This window comes from Acinonyx jubatus, chromosome B3, assembly GCF_027475565.1.
Source record: "Acinonyx jubatus isolate Ajub_Pintada_27869175 chromosome B3, VMU_Ajub_asm_v1.0, whole genome shotgun sequence".
NCBI classification, from domain to species: domain Eukaryota; kingdom Metazoa; phylum Chordata; class Mammalia; order Carnivora; family Felidae; genus Acinonyx; species Acinonyx jubatus.
The window spans coordinates 40657045-40678795 of NC_069386.1; the positions used below are offsets into that span (position 1 = coordinate 40657045).

Here is a 21751-nt window from a genome sequence, read left to right on the forward strand (position 1 = left end):
TCTCTCTGTCCTTCACCTGCTCGTGCTCTGTCCCTCTCTTTGTCTCTCAAAAATAAATAAACATTAAAAAAAATTTTAAAAAAAAGAGGAAAAGAAGAAAATAAGATCTTGTGCTATCATACAGATGCAAAGGGACAACAATATAACAAACCTAATTTCCCTTAAAAATAATGCATAAATTTTAGTGCTTCTAAGAAGACCTCATAAAACATTTGACAAGGATTTTCGAATATCAAAGGTAACTCTATAATGATTTTCTATCATTTTATGTCCTTTCCTTACATCTCCAAAATTCCCCTTGCAAATAAATTGAGTAGCTTAAAAATTGATGGGTAATAACTTTTTTTTAATTTTATTTTTTAAAATTTACATCCAAATTAGTTAGCATATAGTGCAACAATGATTTCAGGAGTAGATTCCTTGATGCCCCTTACTCATTTAGCCCATCCTCCCTCCCACAATCCCTCCAGTAACCCTGTTTGTTCTCCACATTTATGAGTCTCTTCTATTTTGTCCCCCTCCCTGTTTTTATATTATTTTTGCTTCCCTTCCCTTATGTTCAACTGTTCTGTGTCTTAAAGTCCTCATATGAGTGAAGTCATATGATATTTGCCTTTCTCTGACTAATTTTGCTTAGCATCCAGTTCCATCCATGTAGTTGCAAATGGCAAGATTTCATTCTTTTTGACTGCCGAGTAATACTCCATTGTGTGTATGTATATATGTATATATGTATATATGTATATATGTATATATGTATATATGTGTGTGTGGACATACACTGATGGGTAATAACTTAAAAAAAAGGCTCATGGACCCTTGGCTATAACTTATGATAAATATTAAATGAAATAAATGCTCAGTTATGACCATTAACTATGGGCACAGTTTCAGATATCCAAAGTAAACCCAAAGTTTACTTCACTAACATTTCAATCACACTAAAAACATGATGGAAGTTATGGAACTCATTAAGAAAAATCCCACTCAAAAATTCTAAACAACCCCTCAACCCCATTCTATCTCCCTTCCTTTCCCAAAGCCTATTACTTACTTTTCCAAGTTCTGTAAGTGTTCTCTGACTTTCTGTACCAGTCCCAGCTTGGTGTCATTAACCACAAAATCATCACAGCGATAACTGCAAGAAAAATATTAATCAATGTGTGTAAAGAGCTTGAGGAAACCACAGTAATGAAATCACTAAAAGGCCTGGCTGCTGCCAAGATGATCACATGACTCTGCAGGCAGTTACTGTCAGTGTTAAGTTTAAAGAGAACTTGGAATCTACAATGGAATGTTTTTTAAAAGCCTTTTAAAAAAAGCCATGCAGGCAATGATCACTAGCTTCTTTTCACATTTTTACTCAAAAGCTCTTCAATTTCTCCTTCAAAAACAAAATAAGCTGCTACAGGTGTTACATTCTTTTCAGTGGTGCATAATACACAGAAAATAAAAAGCACCAAGTCGATTCACATAGCCTCAAGCCTAAAGCTTTCAGGTGATATTTCCCAACTCAAAATAATGGGAATTTGCAGGGAGGAAAGATTTAAGTGAAGAATAGGGAAAAGGTAGGGATAAATTAAAAACAAAAAAACTAAACTAAAAGATATACATTTAAAACAATTTAACTAAAATAAACTGAATTCAGATGGTTGAGAAGAATCTTCATTCTGAGGTGCTAGAAAACAAAAATAAACAGCAGCTACACCTTTTAGGAAACTGATAACTGCTTTGAAGAAAGATGTTAAGGTGTTCTTTAAAACTGATACTGTGAGGGGCACCTGGGTGGCTTAACTAGTTGAACATCCAACTCTCTATTTCAGCTCAGGTCATGATCTCATAGTCATGGAGTTCGAGCCCCACGTTGGGCTCCACACTGAGTATGGAACCTGCTTGGGATTTTCTCCTTCCCTCTCTTTTGCCCCTCCCCCACATGCACTTTCTCTCTCAAAAAAAAAAAAATCAACACTGTTAAAAATTAAGAAACAAAACAGATATTGTGTGTGTTTTTAGCAAGTCAGTAAGCAATTACAAGGACTCATATGTAATAGACATTACCTTGTACATTAGCATTCAATTTTTTTCCTGGAATAAAGCCAATTTTAACAACAACAACAAAAAACCTTACAAGCTAGTACCAATATGTTCTTTTGAATAGCAGCTTTGTATAAAACCACTATTTTAACTACCAAAGAATAATGACAATAATGCTGCCATTCTGAGCGAATTAAACTTTGAATGTATAGCAACTAGTAAAAATTAGGTCATTTCAGCAGAATCCAAAAAACATTTCTTACATGTCTGTAATCAGTCTATAAAAAAAAATGAGAAGAAAAGGGGGAGAGTAATGAAAAAAAAAAGATTACACACACAAAAGCATGGCTTGTGTCTCTTATTTACAGAAGTTAAAATTTCAAGTGATGCTTTTGAAAACTCTAAAATAATAACATATGTAATTATTTAACACCCCTTCCCCCATTAACTGACTACCTATGCTGTCAATCATGAGTCTCTAATGTATTCTCCAAGTTTCCTAACATGTACACAAACAGCAAAAGCTACCTTTTACATCCTGGAGTGTTTTTCTATGGCCAAAGAACCAGCAATGGCAGGAGAATAATTCTTTATCAGTTTTATTATAAAAACATACAAAGTTAAATTAGTGAAAAGGTTTAATTCCTTGCTTCTTCTCAGCATAAAGGTTAAGAGGGTTAAGGTCTACTCTATGAATCTGGGCTTAAATCACTTGGTTCCTCCATGAAGCTTAAGCATTGACTGAAGCATCAAATTGCACTGCTACATTCTTCCTTACATTTTCATTTTATGTTTACATAAATTTATGCATGTATTACAAATAAAATACTCAGTATTCAGAACAAAAACAATATTAAATGCTAGTGTTCAACTGGGGAGCAACGTCTAAGAGTAAATTTAGATCACTTTTCATACATTTACCCTAAGCCATAATATCTAATAATATCTAACTGGAAACTCTAACCTCTACAAAAAAGTTGTTGTTCTGTTTAAACAAACTATGTCCAGTTAAACTAAATAACTGGGTTTTTTTCTTATTAAAGTAATTCTTTTTGGTGTAATATGGATTTAGCCTAGAATATAAAATAACATTTGTTAAAGTAACACTTTCATATACTGAAATATAGATTTACTTATGCTTTTGCTCCATTCTAAATAAATCTGGCTTAACTGGATATAGTTGCTTCATCTCTCTGAACTTTCATCCTTAAAGTAAGTAAGGTGCCGGGTGCCTGGGTGGCTCAGTCCATTAAGCATCCGACTTCAGCTCAGGTCATGATCTCCCAGTTGGTGAGTTCGAGCCCCGTGTCGGGTTCTATGCTGATGGCTCAGAACCTGGAGCCTTCTTCAGATTTTGTCTCCCCTTTTCTGCCCCACCCCCCCCCCCGCTCATACTGTCTCTCTTTCTCTCAAAAATAAACATTAAAAAAAATTAAATAAGTTGCCCAAGATTCTACAGCTGTGCTAATGTGACTGATGCAACTGAATAATTGAATTTTAATTTTTAAAAAATTCTAACTGATACAAAATTTCACTTAACATCTAAAGTATTTTTACAAAATACTTTTCCACTAAACACAATTTTATGGTTTTGGTAAAACTATCTTTCATTTTTATTATTACATCACATGATGGGTGCATGTGTCATTTGTAGTATTACACATTAGCATATTACCAATCTGGTTTATGTCAACAGAATGGTTGAGTTCGTTATTTTTCTATGCAACAATGCAGCACTGCAATGTTTATGTGAATATTTTATACAGACAGCAGAGTTACTGTTATGTAAACAGTAATTGATAGTTAAGTTGAAATACTTATTTTAACTATAATAAAAATTTTTTTCTAGCTTAAAAATTATGAAAAAAATTTTAACTTTCACATGAAGGCACACTAATGATGCAGTATCAAGTAGAGAAGTTATGTCACAAATTTTACAAAGGATGGCAATTACAATTTGTTACAGCAGAGCAAAATGAATGTTATATTAAAAAGGTTTCAAGATAATGGAGTAGACAATATTAAGAGTCACCTTCAGCAAATGCATATTCATTTAATAAGAAGTTGCCTCTCAACAGACAAAACTTAAAGCAGTTCATGAAATCAGAATTAAACATACAAGAAAAAAATGTCTCAATGATTAGTAAAGGATCTGAGCTTATAATTTTGGCCAACTATAAAATGGCCTAGATTCTTGCTCAAGAAAGAAAACCATTTTTAGAAGAAGAGATTAAAAAAATTAGCATTTCATTAAGGGAATTAGGATTTAAAATTTGAGGAAAAGATTAAAAAGAGATTTTACAAAATGTGAAATTTTTTTTTTTTCTAAAAGAGAAATAATCTTAAGCAGCCTCCACGCGTGGCACAGAACCTGATGTAGGGCTCAATTCCACAATCCTGGGATCATGACCTGAGCCAAAATCAAGAGTTGGACACTTAACCAACTGAGCCACCCAGGCACCCCCAAAATGTAAAAGATCTTAAATTGACCCACCAGGCAAGTGTCAGTGAATAAAGGACTTTTCTAACAATTAAACTCAATCAATTCAACATTTGAAAAATTGCAAGTACTTTTATTTTTAGCTTTACAGGAGTTTCACAAGAGATACTGACCAATTAATACTGTGGGTATGTTTTGTCTCGAACGACTGTAGATAGGAAAAAGTTTCTAACAAGACAGACAATGGGCCAGCTATGTGAGATCAAAAATCTGAATTTATGGGGCACCTGGGTGGCTCGGTTGGTTAAGCGTCCTTTTCTTGATCTTGGCTCAGGTCATGATCTCATGGTTCGTGGGTTTGAGCCTTGCATCAGGCTCTGCAGTGATGGTGCAGAGCCTGCTTGGGATTCTCTCTCCCCTCTCTATCTGCCCCTACCCCACTCACACTCTGTCTCTCTCAAAACAGTATACTTAAAAAAAATTTTTTTACTATAAAAAATTTACTAAAATTCCCTTGTATTTATTCCACTGTATGATACTATTGAAAATATCTGTGTTCTGAAGGAGACTGTATCATGGATGTGGTTATTAAAATTGTTCAGTATATATGTGCAAATGCTATGAATCATCACCAACTTATGAAATTGGTTTTTAAAAAAATTTTTTAATGTTTATTTTTGAGAGAGAAAGAGAGCACAAGTGGGGGAGGGGCAGAGAGAGAGGGAGACAGAATCCGAAGCAGGCTCCAGGTTCTGAGCTGTCTGCACAGAGTCGGATGCAGGCTTGAACTCATGAACTGTGAGATTATAACCTGAGCTGAAGATGGACACTCAACCAACTGAGCCACAGGCACCCCTAGAATCTACTTTTTTTAACTGCAATTTTTATAGAAGTCAAGCATTTCTAATGAAAATTTAGCATCTGAATGGAGATGTGCTGTAAGTGTAAGATATACACTGGATTTGGAAGGTTTTTTAAGAATACAAACGATCTCTAATTTTATAGTGATTACATGTTGACACATTATTTGAACAAGTGAGTTACATAAAATATACAATTAAAATCAATTCACCTATTTCTTCTGCTTTAATGTGACTATTGGGAAAGTTTAAATTACATGTATGACTTGTATTATTTCTGGTGGTAGCACTGCTAATCTAAAGGGTATCTACGACATTACCCGCTCTAATACTCTATATTACTACCCAATATCATAAAGGGGTAACAAATTTAACTTTATTGAACTATAAGAAATCATTTTTGTTTTGTCTGGTGTTGTTTTCACTGGTTTGAAACTTTTTTTAATGTTTTCACAACTGCCCCTATTTCTCAAGAGCCAATTTTAGGTTTTCTTAGTCACTAAGGACACTTACCTTTAAGATTATAATTTTTATACTCTCTGAATTTACCACATGATTTGATAACTGAAATAATTTACCACTATTATTTGATGATGATGATGATGATGATGACGATGACATTTTGAAAGGAAAGCACCTACTTCTATAGGTCAAAACTTCTAAGAGTGCCCGGCATGTGGCAGAGATCAAGAATTGTTAGTTTCCTTCCTCTGTGTAACCAAGAGCTGCCTCACAGCACAGGCTTCTCTACCTGCCCCAACTCCTTTTGATTTCTTCTTCCTCCCTGGCCCAGAGGTCAAAAGATAACAAGTAGCAAAAGTAGGATATAAATGAGAATTTAAATGTTGTCTGGTTGCCTTAGTCCTAGCTGAAGACACGGATTTCAAACTGGAAACTATCCCACTAATATTGGTATTAAAAAGTCCCAAGGCAAACAGAAGGATTTAAAGTAAACAATTTCTGGGGTGCCTGGGTGGCTCAGTCAGTTAAGCATCCAACTCTTGATCTTGGTTCAGGTCATGACCTCATGGTTTGTGAGTTCCAGCCCTGTGTTGGGCTCTGCGCTGACAGTGCGGAGCCTGCTTGGGATTCTTCTCTCCCTCTCTCTACTCCTCTCCCCCCAAATAAATAAGCTTAAAACAAAAAAAAGTAAACAAGTTCTAAACATCTCTTCTGGAGGTGCCTGGGCAGCTCAGTCTGTTAAGCAGTCAGGTCATGATCTCAAAGTTTGTGGGTTCAAGCCCTGCATCAGGCTCTACAGTGTCAGCGCAGAGCCCACTTTGGATCCTCTCTCCGCCATCCCCCACCCCTGCTCCTTCCCTGCCTGCGGGCTCTCTCTCTCTCAAAAATAAATAAACATGAAAAAATATATTAAAAAAAATAAAATTTAAACATCTCTTCTGGTTTACAACTGTGTTGAAGCCAATTGGTCAGAATTATACTTACCTCAAACACCTAAAAAAAACAAAAACAAAAACAAAAAAAAACCAGCCACTCTCCTTGGTTTTCCATTCAAGAAGATTATGTCAGAAAAAGAAGTACAAAAAAGTACTTAACTTGTAGGATGGGTTTCAAAAGCTTGTAGATTGGTCCTCTGAAACTCGGAATGCTTTTCCCATTTTGAAATAAATGTTATAAAATATGGTTAAATGTCATAAGATGAACATACACCTGGCTCACAAAATGTAGTTGAAATAATACTATAAAGAGTTGTATTCCTCTTTTTCTTCTTTCTATACTGCCGTCACTGAGAAACTGTGAAAGGAGGAAGCTGGTCAGAGTTCAGGTAACTAACTTGATTAGTACTTCTCTCGAAGAGGGCCTGGGTTCAGCATCTCCTCATACACATAGGACTTCAAGTATGTAACAAACACAAGAACCACCAATATTACACGACCAATTTTTAGGTTATTAAATTTACAATTAAGAAAGTTCTTATTTAGTGATTTTTCAAGTAAAGATAAGCTCTACTTCTTTTTTTTTTTTTTTTTTTTTTTTGATTCATCAAAGCATCACATGACTATTTCAGGCTTAGAGAAGAACTTCCAAGAAAGTACAAAGATGGCTATGAGTTCTACTTCTAATAGACTATTTGTCAGATAAGGAAAAGGTCCACTTTTGTATTTAGAAAAAGGAACTTTTTAAGAAAATGTAAGTAACTTGAGCATTAAAGATAAAAAATAACACTTAGAAATCATATCAGGCAACATATTAGTGATGTTAGATAAAGAAATAGGATATAAAAAAAACAAGGCAGGAAGGGGATTGGTATCTTTCTTTATTTCTAACACCTTGAGACAAACCACACTATCATCTTGGCTATGTAAAGACTCTTCTCAAATCCAAATTCCCTCAGCCAAAAATGATCTCTAAATAGTTTCAAATTACTTTAAGCCAATAGTTAATAAAGAAATTAAGCATATAGTATGGAATTACATGTACACTGATGTTAAGATAATAATTAACTTTACTACCTTGCACTGAAAGAATATACAAGTAGCAGCTAAATTTTCATAAAAAAATGTTATTTATACTACTATATAATTAGGGAAGTAAAAAATGGATAAAATCAGAGGTTTATTTCACATTCTGCTTACTCTAATAAAGAGCAAAATAAAACTGTCCAATTTCTTGATTACATTGATTCCTTATGTGTATACTTTTAGATTTTCATTTATTTCTAATTTCTAACATCTAGTCATATCTAATCCTTTCTACTTTTCTGTTTATAAAATCTCCCCCAAATCGATCTTTTTTCTCCTCTATTTCAACTAACATTCTATTCTCTACTTTGGTTATTTCCTCTGGTATGATCTTTCCCACCCCACCCCCCCCCTTATACAGTGACTTTCAAATCCACAGATAACTACAGCCAAATTAAGCTATAGTATTTGATGGCCCCACAATGTTAGCCTTACCTTCATTCTCTTCTCTCTCACCTTTCCCTCCCAATCTTCCCTTTCACTTCAGTATTACATGCTTTGCATTTAGATTTAAGCTTTCATCCCATATATATCAACTCCCTTACCTTTCTTTAGTATCTTCCATGTAGCACCATTCACTTGTTTAATGACAAAAATATTCCTCACTTTTGGTCATCTCCGTATGTGCTTTCTTTCCCTGGCTTTTTTTTTTTTTTTAATTCTAACTTAAAAAAATTTTTTTCTTTATTTTAACGTTTATTTATTTTTGAGACAGAGAGAGACAGAGCCATGAACGGGGAAGGGTCAGAGAGAGAGAGGGAGACACAGAATCTGAAACAGGCTCCAGGCTCTGAGCTGTCAGCACAGAGCCCGACGCGGGGCTTGAACTCACGAACCGCGAGATCATGACCTGAGCCGAAGTCGGACGCTCAACCGACTGAGCCACCCAGGCGCCCCAATTCTAACTTTAGAAACACTTCTTTCTTCCCTATTTTCACTCCTGCATTACATGCCCCCTCTAATTCTAAAAGGCAAAACCCTCATCTATTAAGAAGAAATCTCCAAATTAGTTTCATCAGGCACCTAATCAAGTTAAAAAGTAAACCACAAAACTACCCCCAATATATTTCTATGTCTGTATTAAGAAATCACATATATGTACGTATATCTAAATTAATGTGCATAATATAAAAAAGAAACATCTTAAAATAAGCTGGAGGTAAAATAAACTATTTGAAAATGTCTTGTTATTCATGATATCTTCACACTATGATTAAACTAATATCTCAAAGTATAATATACACAGGGTGAAAGTTGACATTAATGATAATAGATACAAATTCATACTTCTTATAGCTTAAGCTTTCTGTCCAAACTTATCGGATCTGATTAGTCTGTGTTTTTATTAGATAGCCAATATTTTTATCTTCTCCTGTGTTTGATGAGCTCAGAGTGGGAAAGTCTGTTAGCTTTCCCTTTTCTTGTTCACTAGTATTTGCATTATTATCTTGCAGGGCTTATTTGGTAAAAATCTCTTGTATTATTTTTTTATTGTAAGTAGCCTCCACACCCAATGTGGGGCTCGAACTCACAATCCTGAGATCAAGAGTTGCATGCTCTACCAACTGAGCAGGCCAGGTGCCCCATTTGGTAAAAATCATTTAAACAGTGTATCATGTGATGAGGGTTGACTTAGAAAAACTAAGTAAATCCATGTAACTAAGCAGACTGCAATAAACTGCAAAATGCTAAAGGTGAACAAGGGTGAGGACTCCACACACGAAGCTCTGATTCAAGACATTCTGTGTACAGTTCATGACACATGACCACTTAATCTAAAGACTACCAGCAGCAGGTATATGAAATGCTGGCCAGAGCTTTTTTTTTTTAATAAACTTTTTTTTTTTTTTTAACGTTTATTTATTTTTGAGACAGAGAGAGACAGAGCATGAACAGGGGAGGGGCAGAGAGAGAGAGGGAGACACAGAATCTGAAACAGGCTCCAGGCTCTGAGCTGTCAGCACAGAGCCCGACGCGGGGCTCAAACTCACGGACCGTGAGATCATGACCTGAGCCGAAGTCGGACGCCTAACCGACCAAGCCACCCAGGCGCCCCTAATAAACTTTTTAAAAAAAGTTTATTTATTTTTGAGAAAGAAAGAGAGAACATGCAAATGAATGAGGAAGGGGCAGAGAGAGAGGGAGAGAGCCCATCAACACGGAGCCCAACTCAGGGCTCAAATCCACAAACTGTGAGATCATGACCTGAGCCAAAATCAAGAGTCTGATGATCAACTGAGCCACCCAGGAACCCCAATAAAAACATTTAATAGAAGTCCTATATTTTCTTTCATCCCCTCAAGGGCATTATTTTGGTGACTGCTGGCACTAAAAAAACTAGGTTCCTAGCACAGAGTAGGTTCTCAATGGATATTTACTGAATAAGAGCAACACATCTGCTCTTGTGATTTTTTCTGGATGCTGTTCACATTATGTTTTTATTTTTTAATGTTTATTTATTTTTGAGAAAGAGAGAGAGAGCGTGAGCAAGGGAAGGGGGGGAGGGGGTGTGGAGACAGAGGATCTGAGATCTGAAGCAGGCTCCAGGCTCTCAGCTGTCAGCACAGAGCCCAATGCAGGGCTCAAACTCACGTGAGATCATGACCTGAGCCAAAGTCAGACACTCAAACAACTGAGGCACCCAGACACTCCTGTTCACATTATGTCTGAAAATCATTATGCAAATTAGACTCTCAAGTAAAAATTTTGAAGGTAAAAATTTGGGGAGGAAAGGACTGCTTATAACACTGAATTTTATTCACAAAGGATCTATGTCTTTGCTTTGTGTCTTTAATACGTTTATTCCTACATATAGTTTATAGTTTTTGCCATTACGCTGGGGTTTTGTTTGTTTGTTTCTTTGATTATTTCCTTTTTTTTTTTTTAAGTTTATTTATTTATTTTGAGAGAGACAGAGACAGCACAAATGGGGAGGGACAGAGAGAGAAGGAGAGACAAGAAGGCTCCACACTGCCAGTGCAGAGCCGGCTGTGGGGCTTGAACCTACGAACCATGAGATCATGACCTGTGCCAAAACTAACTGAGTCACCCAGCTGTCCCTGGGTATTTCCATTTTTGATTGATAACTGCTAATGAAGCTATTATTATTTGTATATGATATATCACCATTTCAAAATTTCTTAACTAATTCTAGTTGTTTTTTACTAAAGCTTCCATGAATTTTCTGGGCATTCTATTATGTAATTTGAAAACAAAAAAATTTTTCCCGTTTTCCAATATTAATACTAATTATCTCATTTACTTACTGTCTTACTTCAAAGGCTAGAACTGCCAAAACAATGCTAAATAATACTGACAATCATGTAAGTGATTTTTAAATATTTATTTATTTTTGAGAGAGAGAGAGAGAGAGAGAGAGAGAGAGCACGCACACACAGGCAGTGGGGGATGGGGGGGTACAGTGCAGAGAGAGAGGGAGACACAGAATCCGAAGCAGGCTCCAGGCTCTGAGCCATCAGCACAGAGTCCAACATGGGGCTTGAACTCAGGAATCTTAAGATCATGACCTGAGCTGAAGTTGGATGATAAACCGACTGAGGCACTCAGGTGCCCTGATCTTTTTTTTTTTTTTTTTTCATTTTTTAACGGTTTTTAAAATTTGTGTGTGTGTGTGTGTGTGTGTGTGTGAGAGAGAGAGAGAGAGAGAGAGAGAGAGAGAGAGAATGAGAGGGGGAAGGGCAGAGAGAGACAAGGACAGAGCTCTGAGGTGACAGCAGGTGAGTCCAAATGGGGTTTGAACTCACAGAACTGCGAGATCATGACCTGAGCTGAAGTCGGATGTTCAAAGGACTGAGCTACCCTGGCACCCCGCATGTAAATGATTATAAAAGGTATTTGTCTTGTTTCTGATTTAATGGAAATGGCTTTAGTACATGATGCTTCCTTTTTTTCTTTAGTTTTTAGAAGACTGTGATATTTTAATAATTTCCTTTTGTTTCAATGTTATTAGGATTTTTAAATTCAGAAATGGCTATTTATAAATGTATTTTTGCTTGTAATGATATAATAACTGGGGGTTCTTTATGAAATACGTTGATACAAATAATGAATATGTCCTCAGACTTCACATGAAATTAACTAATTATATAATTTTTCTTTTTGGTACATCTTGCTGGGTTATATTTGCTTTAAGTTTTAATCATCTGCAACTATTTTAATTTGTGAAACTGACTTATTTTCTTTTTGGAGTTTCTGTCAGATTTTTGTCTAAATGCTTTGAAAGATTTATAACATTAAAATATATCAATGTTAAATTGTAATAGTTTGAGGCTGAACTGTCCAAGATAATAGCTGCCAGCCACATGTGGTGATTTAAAATTATATTAATTAAAATAAAACAAAACAAAACATTCCTCAGTCCCACTGGCTACTTTTTTTTAAGTTTATTTATTTTAAAAAAAAAATTTTTTTTAACGTTTATTTATTTTTGAGACAGAGAGAGACAGAGCATGAACGGGGAAGGGTCAGAGACAGGGAGACACAGAATCTGAAACAGGCTCCAGGCTCTGAGCGGTCAGCAGAGCCTGACACGGGGCTCGAACTCACGGACCCCGAGATCATGACCTGAGCCGAAGTCGGCCGCTTAACCGACTGCGCCACCCAGGTGCCCCAAGTTTATTTATTTTTGAGAGAGAGAATGCACACATGTGTGAGAGCAGGGGAGGAGCAGAAGGAAAGCGAGAGAATCCTAACCAGGCTCTGCACTGTCAGCATAAAGCTTGATGTGGGGCTCTATCTCACAAAATGTGAGATCAAGACCTGAGTCAAAATCAAAAGTTGGACGCTTAACCCACTGAGCCACCCAGGTGCCCTGTACTAGCCACTTTTAATTTTTATATATTTTTTAATGTTTATTTATTCTTGAGACAGAGACACAGAGAGAGAGAGAGAGACAGAGCAGGAGAGGGGCAGAGAGAGAGGGAGACACAGAATCTGAAGCAGGCTCCAGGCTCTGAGCTGTCCACACAGAGCCCAATGCGGGGCTCAAACTCATGAGCCATGAGATCGCGACCTGAGCTGAAGTTGGACGCTTAACGTACTGAGCCATCCAGGTGCCCCTGTACTAGCCACTTTTAATTGCTCAAATGCTACCATATTTTATGGCACATATATCACACCCAAAACAGAGAAAACTTTCTCTTTCTTAACTTTAAAACTCTTAAGGTTGTTTTTCCATTCCTATTAAGTGCTATTAAAGTTACAAAGATCCGTATGGCATCCTTGAAGAACTTAGAAAATACTCCCAAGCCACACGACTCTCCACCAATCGGAAACAAGAAGCAACCATCATACAAATGAACCTGATTTTTTATGCAACAGTAAAGAAACAATCTTTTAACCTACAGCTACAAAGTGATTTTTTTTAATGCTATTTTTAGAGAAAGAGAGCACACGCACATGTACGAGCAGGGGAGGGGGCAGAGAGAGAGGGAGAGAGAATCTCAAGCAGGCAACTGTCAACACAGAGCCTGCTATGGAGCTCAGACTCATGAAGTGTGAGATCATGAAAAGAACTGAGCTGAAATCAAGAGTTGGATGGTTAATCGACTGAGCCACCCAGGTGCCCCTACAAAGTGATCTTTAAACGGTAAGTTGTGTATAATACTAATACCAAAAAATCCCCTCAAAATAAAACAAAAACTTCTATGCAAAAAGCACCCCTCAAAAAGGGCAGCAGGGGATCCAGCAATAAATTTTAAATTCCTTTTCATTTCCTTGTATAGTATTGTGATATTTGGAGGCAAATTTGATCTCTGGTTTTATTATAAATACTAGATATGGATACAGAAGATTCATCTTTTCAAACCAAGAAAAGTTAAAACTCAAAAGAACTCATTTACATAGCAAGCTTATTTTTAAATTCTTTTATTAAATTCTAATGTACTGCCATCAAATAGGCCAATTTTGGAAAATTAGAACAATACCTGCAGAGAAAATCTATATCCTTTGTTAAAAGCAAACAAGTACTAGCTTATTAGGAAAGAGCCCTTTATGTTTTCAGAACACCTCTATTAAAAAAGTTCTTTTTGAACTTCAAAATGATTATATACACAATGGAATACTACACGGCAATGAGGAAGAATGAAATACGGCCTTTTGTAGCAACATGGATGGAATTGGAGAGTGTTATGCTAACTGAAATAAGCCATAAAGAGAAAGACAGATACCGTATGTTTTCACTCCTATGTGGATCCTGAGAAACTTAACAGAAGACCATGGGGGAGGGGAAGGGAAAAAAAAAAAAAAAGGTTAGAGAGGGAGGGAGCCAAAACATCAGAGACTCTTAAAAACTGAGAACAATCTGAAGGTTGATGGGGGGTGGGAGGGAGGGGAGGGTGAGTGAGGGGTACTGAGGAGGGCACCTGTTGGGATGAGCACTGAGTGTTGTATGGAAACCAATATGACAATGTATTTCATATTAAAATAAATAAATAAATAAACTTCAAAATGCTGTTTTTAAATAAACAAAACTCTTCCTGTTCTCTAATCTTTACATCACTGAAAATTTGTACCAAAACTGTTTATAAAGATAGTCAAAAGATGTTCCCCTTTTTAATAGTCAATCACAATTTTCTTTGAGAACAATTCGGTATCAATTTAAGTCCACAAATAAGAGCTTTATTTTTACTAGTTTTAGTTAAAACTATTTGTTACAGGTGTTTAAAATCTGAAATACAAGTCTTTTTTTCTAAACAAATGAATTGCTTAACATTTCATAATATTTCCTTGTGTGAAAGAGTGCCTTAAAACATTACCTGCCAGAAAAGAAAAATTCTAGTAACTTAGTTTTAATATTCCTTTTACATTTTTGTATCCTCAGAAATTCAGTTACTGTTGATAAGGATCGGAATCAGCAAGACTATGTCAGATGTCAAAAGCTATTTGTTCAGTATTTAAAAACTATTAACTCCAAATATCTACATAAGAAATCAAAGTTCCTAATTTTAATCTTAGTTTCTTTGTGATAAAAGAACGTATACCACATACAATTCCATTTTTACTGACTGGAAAGAGAAGATGGGGTGTGAGGAAAAAATAAATTACTTAAATAATAAAAGTGAACACTAGCCCTTGTGGGACTGATTTTCATTTTGGGGGAGATTTTCATTTTTATAGAAATCTTCACTTGACTTCAAAGCTCAGTTTAGCTGACTGATCTCCTAAATGAGTAGGTCTGCGTCAAATCAAAATTACTCCTTTTGGTGTCGCTTTCCCTCTTTGGAAACAGTGACCCATTTTATGTTGTTCTGTTTGGATGATATGAACTTCTTCCGGATGTCCTGTTTATGTGAGAAGTGAAGGGAGCTGTAGCAAGGTGTCCCTCTTGGGAGGTAAATAAAATAGCTCACACTTGCCATGATTTAGGTCTTCTTGGAGAAAGATTTTCCATGGCTATTCAGTCCTCCAAAATGACCAAAGGACACGATATTATAGATGTGATGTAACCTTCCCCATTTTTGGAAGATACATAACAAAATACAAACCTTCAAACATATACTGCCCTCTCTGCACCGGACACTGAGTAGCGTGGAAGAGATTATCTGACATATGGTTCCTGCAGTCACCAAGGACATTTACAAATAACCTAATGCACAGCAGGAAATTACAAGTATCCCAAGAACTATGAGTTTAAGAGCGATTACATCTAGCTACAATAGAAGCTGGGAGGAGGGACTGGGGAGAGTTCAGTGGTTAACTTCACTGAAGGATATGCAAAGATAAGACAGGGCAGGGACTCTTGGAAAGGGGAAATAAAGATATGGCATGTTTCTCAAGAGCATGTTTCAACTTCTTTAGAGTACAGAGCACATGGAAAAGGAGCTTTAACATTAACTAAAATAAAAAATTTTGACCACGGTAATAATAATAAAGTTAAAACTAATGCACCAATATTTTACCAACGAAGCAAATCATTGAGTCTAACCACAAGAAACTTATGGGCAAGGAAAATTTATAAACTGAAGTGAAATTACTGAAGTGTACTAGAAAATAACACACACACATTCATACAGAAAGAAGAAATCCTTTTTCATTTCTTTCTTAATCACACTGAGGTATGAGGAAACTTAATTTAGAGTACAGCTTTCTCAGTTTGCAACGATCACAGATTTCTTTTAAGGCATCAGTGTAATCCTGCTACAGGGTGAGTCCCTGGCATTTTGTTTTTAAACCCCCAAATGATACAGTAATGTGACCAGATGCAGTTCCCTTCCTACATTTCAGAAGCTCTGAGCGTCCATACACTTGCAGCTCTGTATAACTTCACACAAAAGACTGGCAATTGGCCAAGAAGGCTCTGCCATGGTGTATATTCCCCAAGATCTGCCATTTAAGGGGCACCTGGGTGGCTCAGTCAGTTAAGTGTCCGACTTCAGCTCAGGTCATGATCTCATGGTTCGTGAGTTCAAGCCCTGTGTTGGGCTCTGTGCTGACAGTTCAGAACCTGGAGCCTGCTTCAGATTCTGTGTCTCCCTCTCTCTCTCTGCCCCTCCTCAACTCACGCTCGTGTGTCTCTCTCTCCCAAAAGTAAAAAACATTAAAAAAAATTTTTTTTTAAACATCTGTCATTTAATTCCAATTCAGCCATGAAACCACACGTACTTTAGCATATTATACCAACATAAAATAAATCAAATTGCAATTCTGGTTAATAAAGGCATTCCTTCAAAATTCATAAAGTCTCAAATGTATTTTTACAAATAAAGACACTGAAGTATACAACATATTTTTAAATAGACCTATGAATATTAATTCCACTCCATTATGATAATTTTTTAAATTTCCTCAAAGAGTTACTGTTTCCTCATAATCTTACCAGCTGCAAGAAAACCCACTGAAAACTTTTTACATAGCACACAGAGATTGAATTGTATTTCCAAACTTCCCCATTTAACATTTCATGCACACTGCTAAATGAAAATGAAGAAAAATGTGTGTTTTCAATATCTGGTATGTATAGATTGATCTGACTCACAACAATGATTGTGAGATTATACCTAAAGAATGATCTTAATTTCCACTCACTAAAAGAAATAGTCTTAAAGAAACATGGTTCTGTCAATTAGGTAGCTACCTCATTCTAGTATGTAAGTGTCCTGAAGGAAAAGAGGAAAAACTAATGAGAACACTTTAAAAGCCTGGCTAATGCTTAACTTTCATAGGAAGCAGTGTTTTACAACAGCAAATAACAATAAACTGAGCACTAGCCCATGTGTCAAAATCTCGGCAAGATTTTCATTTTTATTGAAACTTTTTATTTTTATCTACCTCCAGCTTCTCTCTCTTCCAGGTCTGGACATCTTCCACCGAAACAGTAGTAGTCTAAATGACTAAATCTTAAGATATTTATTCAGTAGCCACAATTTAATAATGTTCAACCTGTAAAAATTTTAAGGATGGGAAGCCATTCTTTCCTCCTTTTAATGGACATTTTTCTACAATACAATAACCAACTAAGGATGATATAGAAAAGATTAGCACAAAACTTCAGTAGAGTGTGAATCAAAAGTGGTATTTAGACTTTAAATCCCCATCCGCACCCAGTACTGCTTTCATGTGACATTCAAGGGCTGTATGGCCAAAAAAAAAAATCTCCAAAGGGATCCTTCAAATGGCTTTTTCCCCCCTTCAATGTCAAAAACCTTTGAATTGAGAGTAAACTGATTAAAACAAGTAAAGAATTACTCATCATAATTTACTAGTCGACGACAAACATTTGCTTAACACTGAAGTTAAAACTGCAAAAACAGTGACCTTCTGAGTATAACAAATGGATATGAATTGTTAAAGGTTACTGTAAACTAAATAACCTAGTTCTAAGTAGTCACAAAAATCGATACTTCTTTCATTGCCATTTATATGAAACATATATGTATACTATATTACAAAGAGAGAACAGGGACTCTAATATTTTAAAGGATGTGATATTTACAAAACAAAACAAAACAAAACAAAACAAAACAAAACAAAACAAAACACAGCCTGAAAGGCTACACATGAAATCCTTAACATTTATCTACAGAGGAGGAGAAGAGAATGCATCTGTGCTGGGAGAAGAGAGAGTGTCAGAACAGTTTTTTTAAAAAGAAGTTACATTTTTAAGATTACATAACAAAATGTTACCCAGACAGTAAAAGGATATGCTTGGGTTTTTTTTTGTTTTGTTTTGTTTTTTGGTTTGTTTGTTTGTTTTTAACAGAAGTTTGTATCATAATATTCTTCAATTAAAAACAAAACAAGAAAAAGAATTATAAAGAACCACAAACAAATGCTTTTCATTGCCCTGCAGTTTACTGAGATGAACAAGGAACAGAGGGGGTGGGAAAGAGAAGGAGGCCCAGAAGTTGAAGGGAACAATGCAGAGTAAAAACTGAATGAATAAGGACAGGCATTCCTAATGGCTCCAATCCCCTATGAGTCCTAACAGAACAAAAAGGAGGTAATGGCAGCAGCACTGGTTTAGAGATCGATGGGGAAGAGGTGAGAGCAAGGAAAATGAGACAACATTTGCACACTGAGTAAGGAATATCATTTCCAGAAAATACTAATACTTACCAGTACGTACTGTAGCTACTGCAATCCATACACACTGTGTGCTGAGGTTTATCTTGCTTTTCTGATTTCTTATGATTAGCTAAGGGTACTTGTGCATCTTCATAATGTTTTTTTGCATGGCCATTCACATACCTTATAAAAACCAAATAAAAATTTATTTTAACCCAAATATTACTTTGGAAGTTAAAATAGTAGCAGATGACAATAAAATCAGATGATAATCAAACTAGAATGAGAAAGAATTCCTCCTTTTAAGAGTACTCAGTCCTATAAAAGCATTCAATTGGATAGTGATTTATTAAGCTGAGTGCTTAAAATATGCTTTTTTACAATCAAACATGACAGTCAACTTTTAATTATACACAGATTAGGGTGAGGCAAGGAAAAGCATCATCTATGCAAATCAGTTTCAATACCATTGACATTATCACTTATCAACCCCTTCGCTAATGCTTTTGCTGTAGCTTTTTTCTTTTTTTAAGCTTTTCTCAGACTGCTAACCCCCAACTCAGGTTGTTCTCAAAGGTGAACTCTGTAAACTAAATCACTCAACCACTTCCCAAAGGACCATAGGTTATGCCTGGACTGCTGCTTAATATAAAAGGTGAAAGTTAGATATGGAAACAAGATCATCTTCTGTCTCTTTCTCATCAATATGGCTTCAGATCTTGTATTCGAATGCCTAAATAATTAGTTCCACTCATATGGAAACACATCTGTTTGGAAACAACAGAAAGTACAAATCATCTTAAACCTACATAAACTTATTTCTTTACATGGACAAAGACAATCAAAGGTCAACTATATTCATAAAAATCTCCTAATACTTTCCAACTCAGATTTAATAAATCAATGTATTACAGAAGGCAGAATGAAACTGAAATAATGCGTATGGTGTACACCCAAATTCCTCTCAACCTCCGCCTAAATATTGTACTATGTTGTAACTGACCAGTACTGTGAAGACCTTATAAAACAAAATTTCCCAGTCCCTAGACAGTAGTCGATTTATAGAAGGCAAGGCCTAATTGAAAACTCAGTCAAAACAAATGTTGTTTAAATGGTACCAAAATAAACATACTCAGAGAATTAAAGTAACATTTTGTCATGAGGCATCTCAATTATACTAGGAGCAACACTCACCTTGGGGAAAGTAGGACAGTTGGGGTAAATAGGGAGGATGAACTTCAGGTCCAGCCTCTACCCTAGGAAAGCTGGAAGCATCAGAGGCACTACAACCTCACCTTAAACTTTGATGTTTTTTTTCCCCTGTTTTTTTCATCATAGTAAACATAACCAAAACTTGTGTGTATATGAGTCCTCTGTCCACAAAGGTATAAAGCAATTTTAAAATAAAATAATGATTAAGAGTATAAGCTCAAAAACTAGACTTCCTGGCTTCAAAAGTAACCTTGTCACATGCTAGACATCGTGAACTTAGACGAGTTACTTAACCTCTGTGCTTAGAAAGTGGTCATATTACGCACATACGTCGCATAGGTCAAGAAACACCCAATATTTAAATTCCAAGGCATCATATAGGTTCAACATCTAATTACCTCAATTTCCTATGCTTATATAATTTATACTGTCGAGAAACACAACTACTATTTATAATGAGCACCTTCCAAATCAAAGAAAAAGCAGTACTGAATGATGATAATAAGGCATTACTTTAAGTCTTTGAAAACTGGTCATCTGTACATAGTACGTATACTTCACTTAGCCACCACACTATAGTCTTTCAATGTACTAGAGGTTTCAATGGTTACTGTAAAACATCACTGAAAAGTAGGAAGTGTATTACTGCTGACATTAAGATTAGCAATGTTTTGGGTAATATTCAAATATATCACTCAGAAGTTAACAGTTACGTATAAGATGAATAACATAAAAAAACAAGTATTTCTCTCATTTAGATTAGATTTTAACTGGACAATTTGGTCTAAGAAGGAAAAGCATCAATGTATATATCACAGACTTCTAACAATCACAAAAATTTGAAAAATAAACAGGATGATGTCGTGAAGGCCAACTAAATTACATAAATCAAATATGCTACTGACAAACTATGTTTTCTAGTTAAAGGAATATTCAATTTAAGACTTTCTGCAGACAACTGGCCTAAAATTACTGAAAATCAGAACCCTTGGCAATCAATACCCAGGATTACATAAAAGAAAATTAACCAATCAGCTATGTAAAATGAAGAACCAAACACAAGCTACTCTCATTATCTGTTTAATCTATTTAATCATATTTCTCCGAAACTATGTAAAATTTCTAAATTTAAGACTGCTTGCAATTAGAAACAGACTACCTGCAGAGTCTAGAAATTTTTCATTTTGTTTTTCCAAAACCTACTTAAGAGAATTGTTTGTTGCTTGCTATTAAGAATATTAATCTCTCCAATTTTTGCGAGTTTGTTAGGTCTTTTTGCTGGCATGTGACCTTCAAGATTTAGGTCGTAGAGCACTATGAGACAACTGGAGAACAGAACTACATAAATTTTAGTGCATTATAATTCTCACCTCTCAAAATCTAGGAGAGGAATCTGTCTCTTCAAGTGCAGAATTTAAGTGCTTGTACTTTTCTTCTTTTTTTAAAAAAAATGTTATCTGTACAAAGTATTTTCAGGTTCCCCAAATCCTAGAGATTTCAAAACCACAACAGCCACAATTAAGATATGCAGTAACATTTTCCAAACGTACTTTTAAGTGTACATGGAAAAAATACTCAATTCCACGACTCAAAATGTAAAAAATCAAAAGTGAACTGAACATAGATGCTTTCTTCATGCAATGAAGATTTAAAAATAACAATGGGGAAATAGTCCTAATAAATACAAAGTATATTTCGACTTGTGTGACAGTATGATTTCCCGTTCTAAGTAAATTCAAAGTGGATTTTCTAAGTTAAGAGAGCAATAGGAATAAATGTGCTACTGCCAAGGTAAAAGAACACAAAGGTTGGTATTTATTTGAGTTTGAAGAAAAGAGTTATCAAAGTATTTAAGTAACATCATTTTGAAGCCAAGAATGGGGAGGAAAAGCTAGGCTTGAACCAGAATTGGGGGGTGGGGGTGGGAGTTTTTCGTAAAACAAAAAATGTATTAATGGAACAATGAAACAGTTGGTACATCTTAGACACCAATTAATAATGAACTCCACAGTGAGATCATTTTCAAGGGGATTCCTTTATCTGTAATAAAGGGAACTCTTTATCTGTAAACATTTTGTTATTTTGTTTTCAGAAGAATGATGTGATAACTGGAATTTGATTCAAAAGTTAGTAAAGCCAGGCATGGTATAGGGAATAGAAGAAATAAGACAGGCAACGTATTGACAGCTGTTGAAATT

General features: G+C 35.5%; 1 protein-coding gene across 12 annotated transcripts in view; it reads right to left on the reverse strand.

Moving 5' to 3' along the window:
• Positions 1-21751, reverse strand: part of USP3 (ubiquitin specific peptidase 3) — a 105935-nt gene that overhangs the window by 52834 nt on the left and 31350 nt on the right. For 9 of the 12 annotated variants that reach the window (XM_053223912.1, XM_053223911.1, XM_053223918.1 and 6 more), the window contains 2 exons: positions 18393-18524; positions 1055-1138 (listed from right to left, as the gene is read on the reverse strand). In XM_053223912.1, coding sequence (XP_053079887.1) covers positions 1055-1138; positions 18393-18524 — 216 coding nt within the window. Of the gene's footprint in view, positions 1-1054; positions 1139-18392; positions 18525-20923; positions 21042-21751 lie in introns of all 12 variants that reach the window. The other 3 variants (XM_053223915.1, XM_053223916.1, XM_015085547.3) reach the window with 1 other exon arrangement.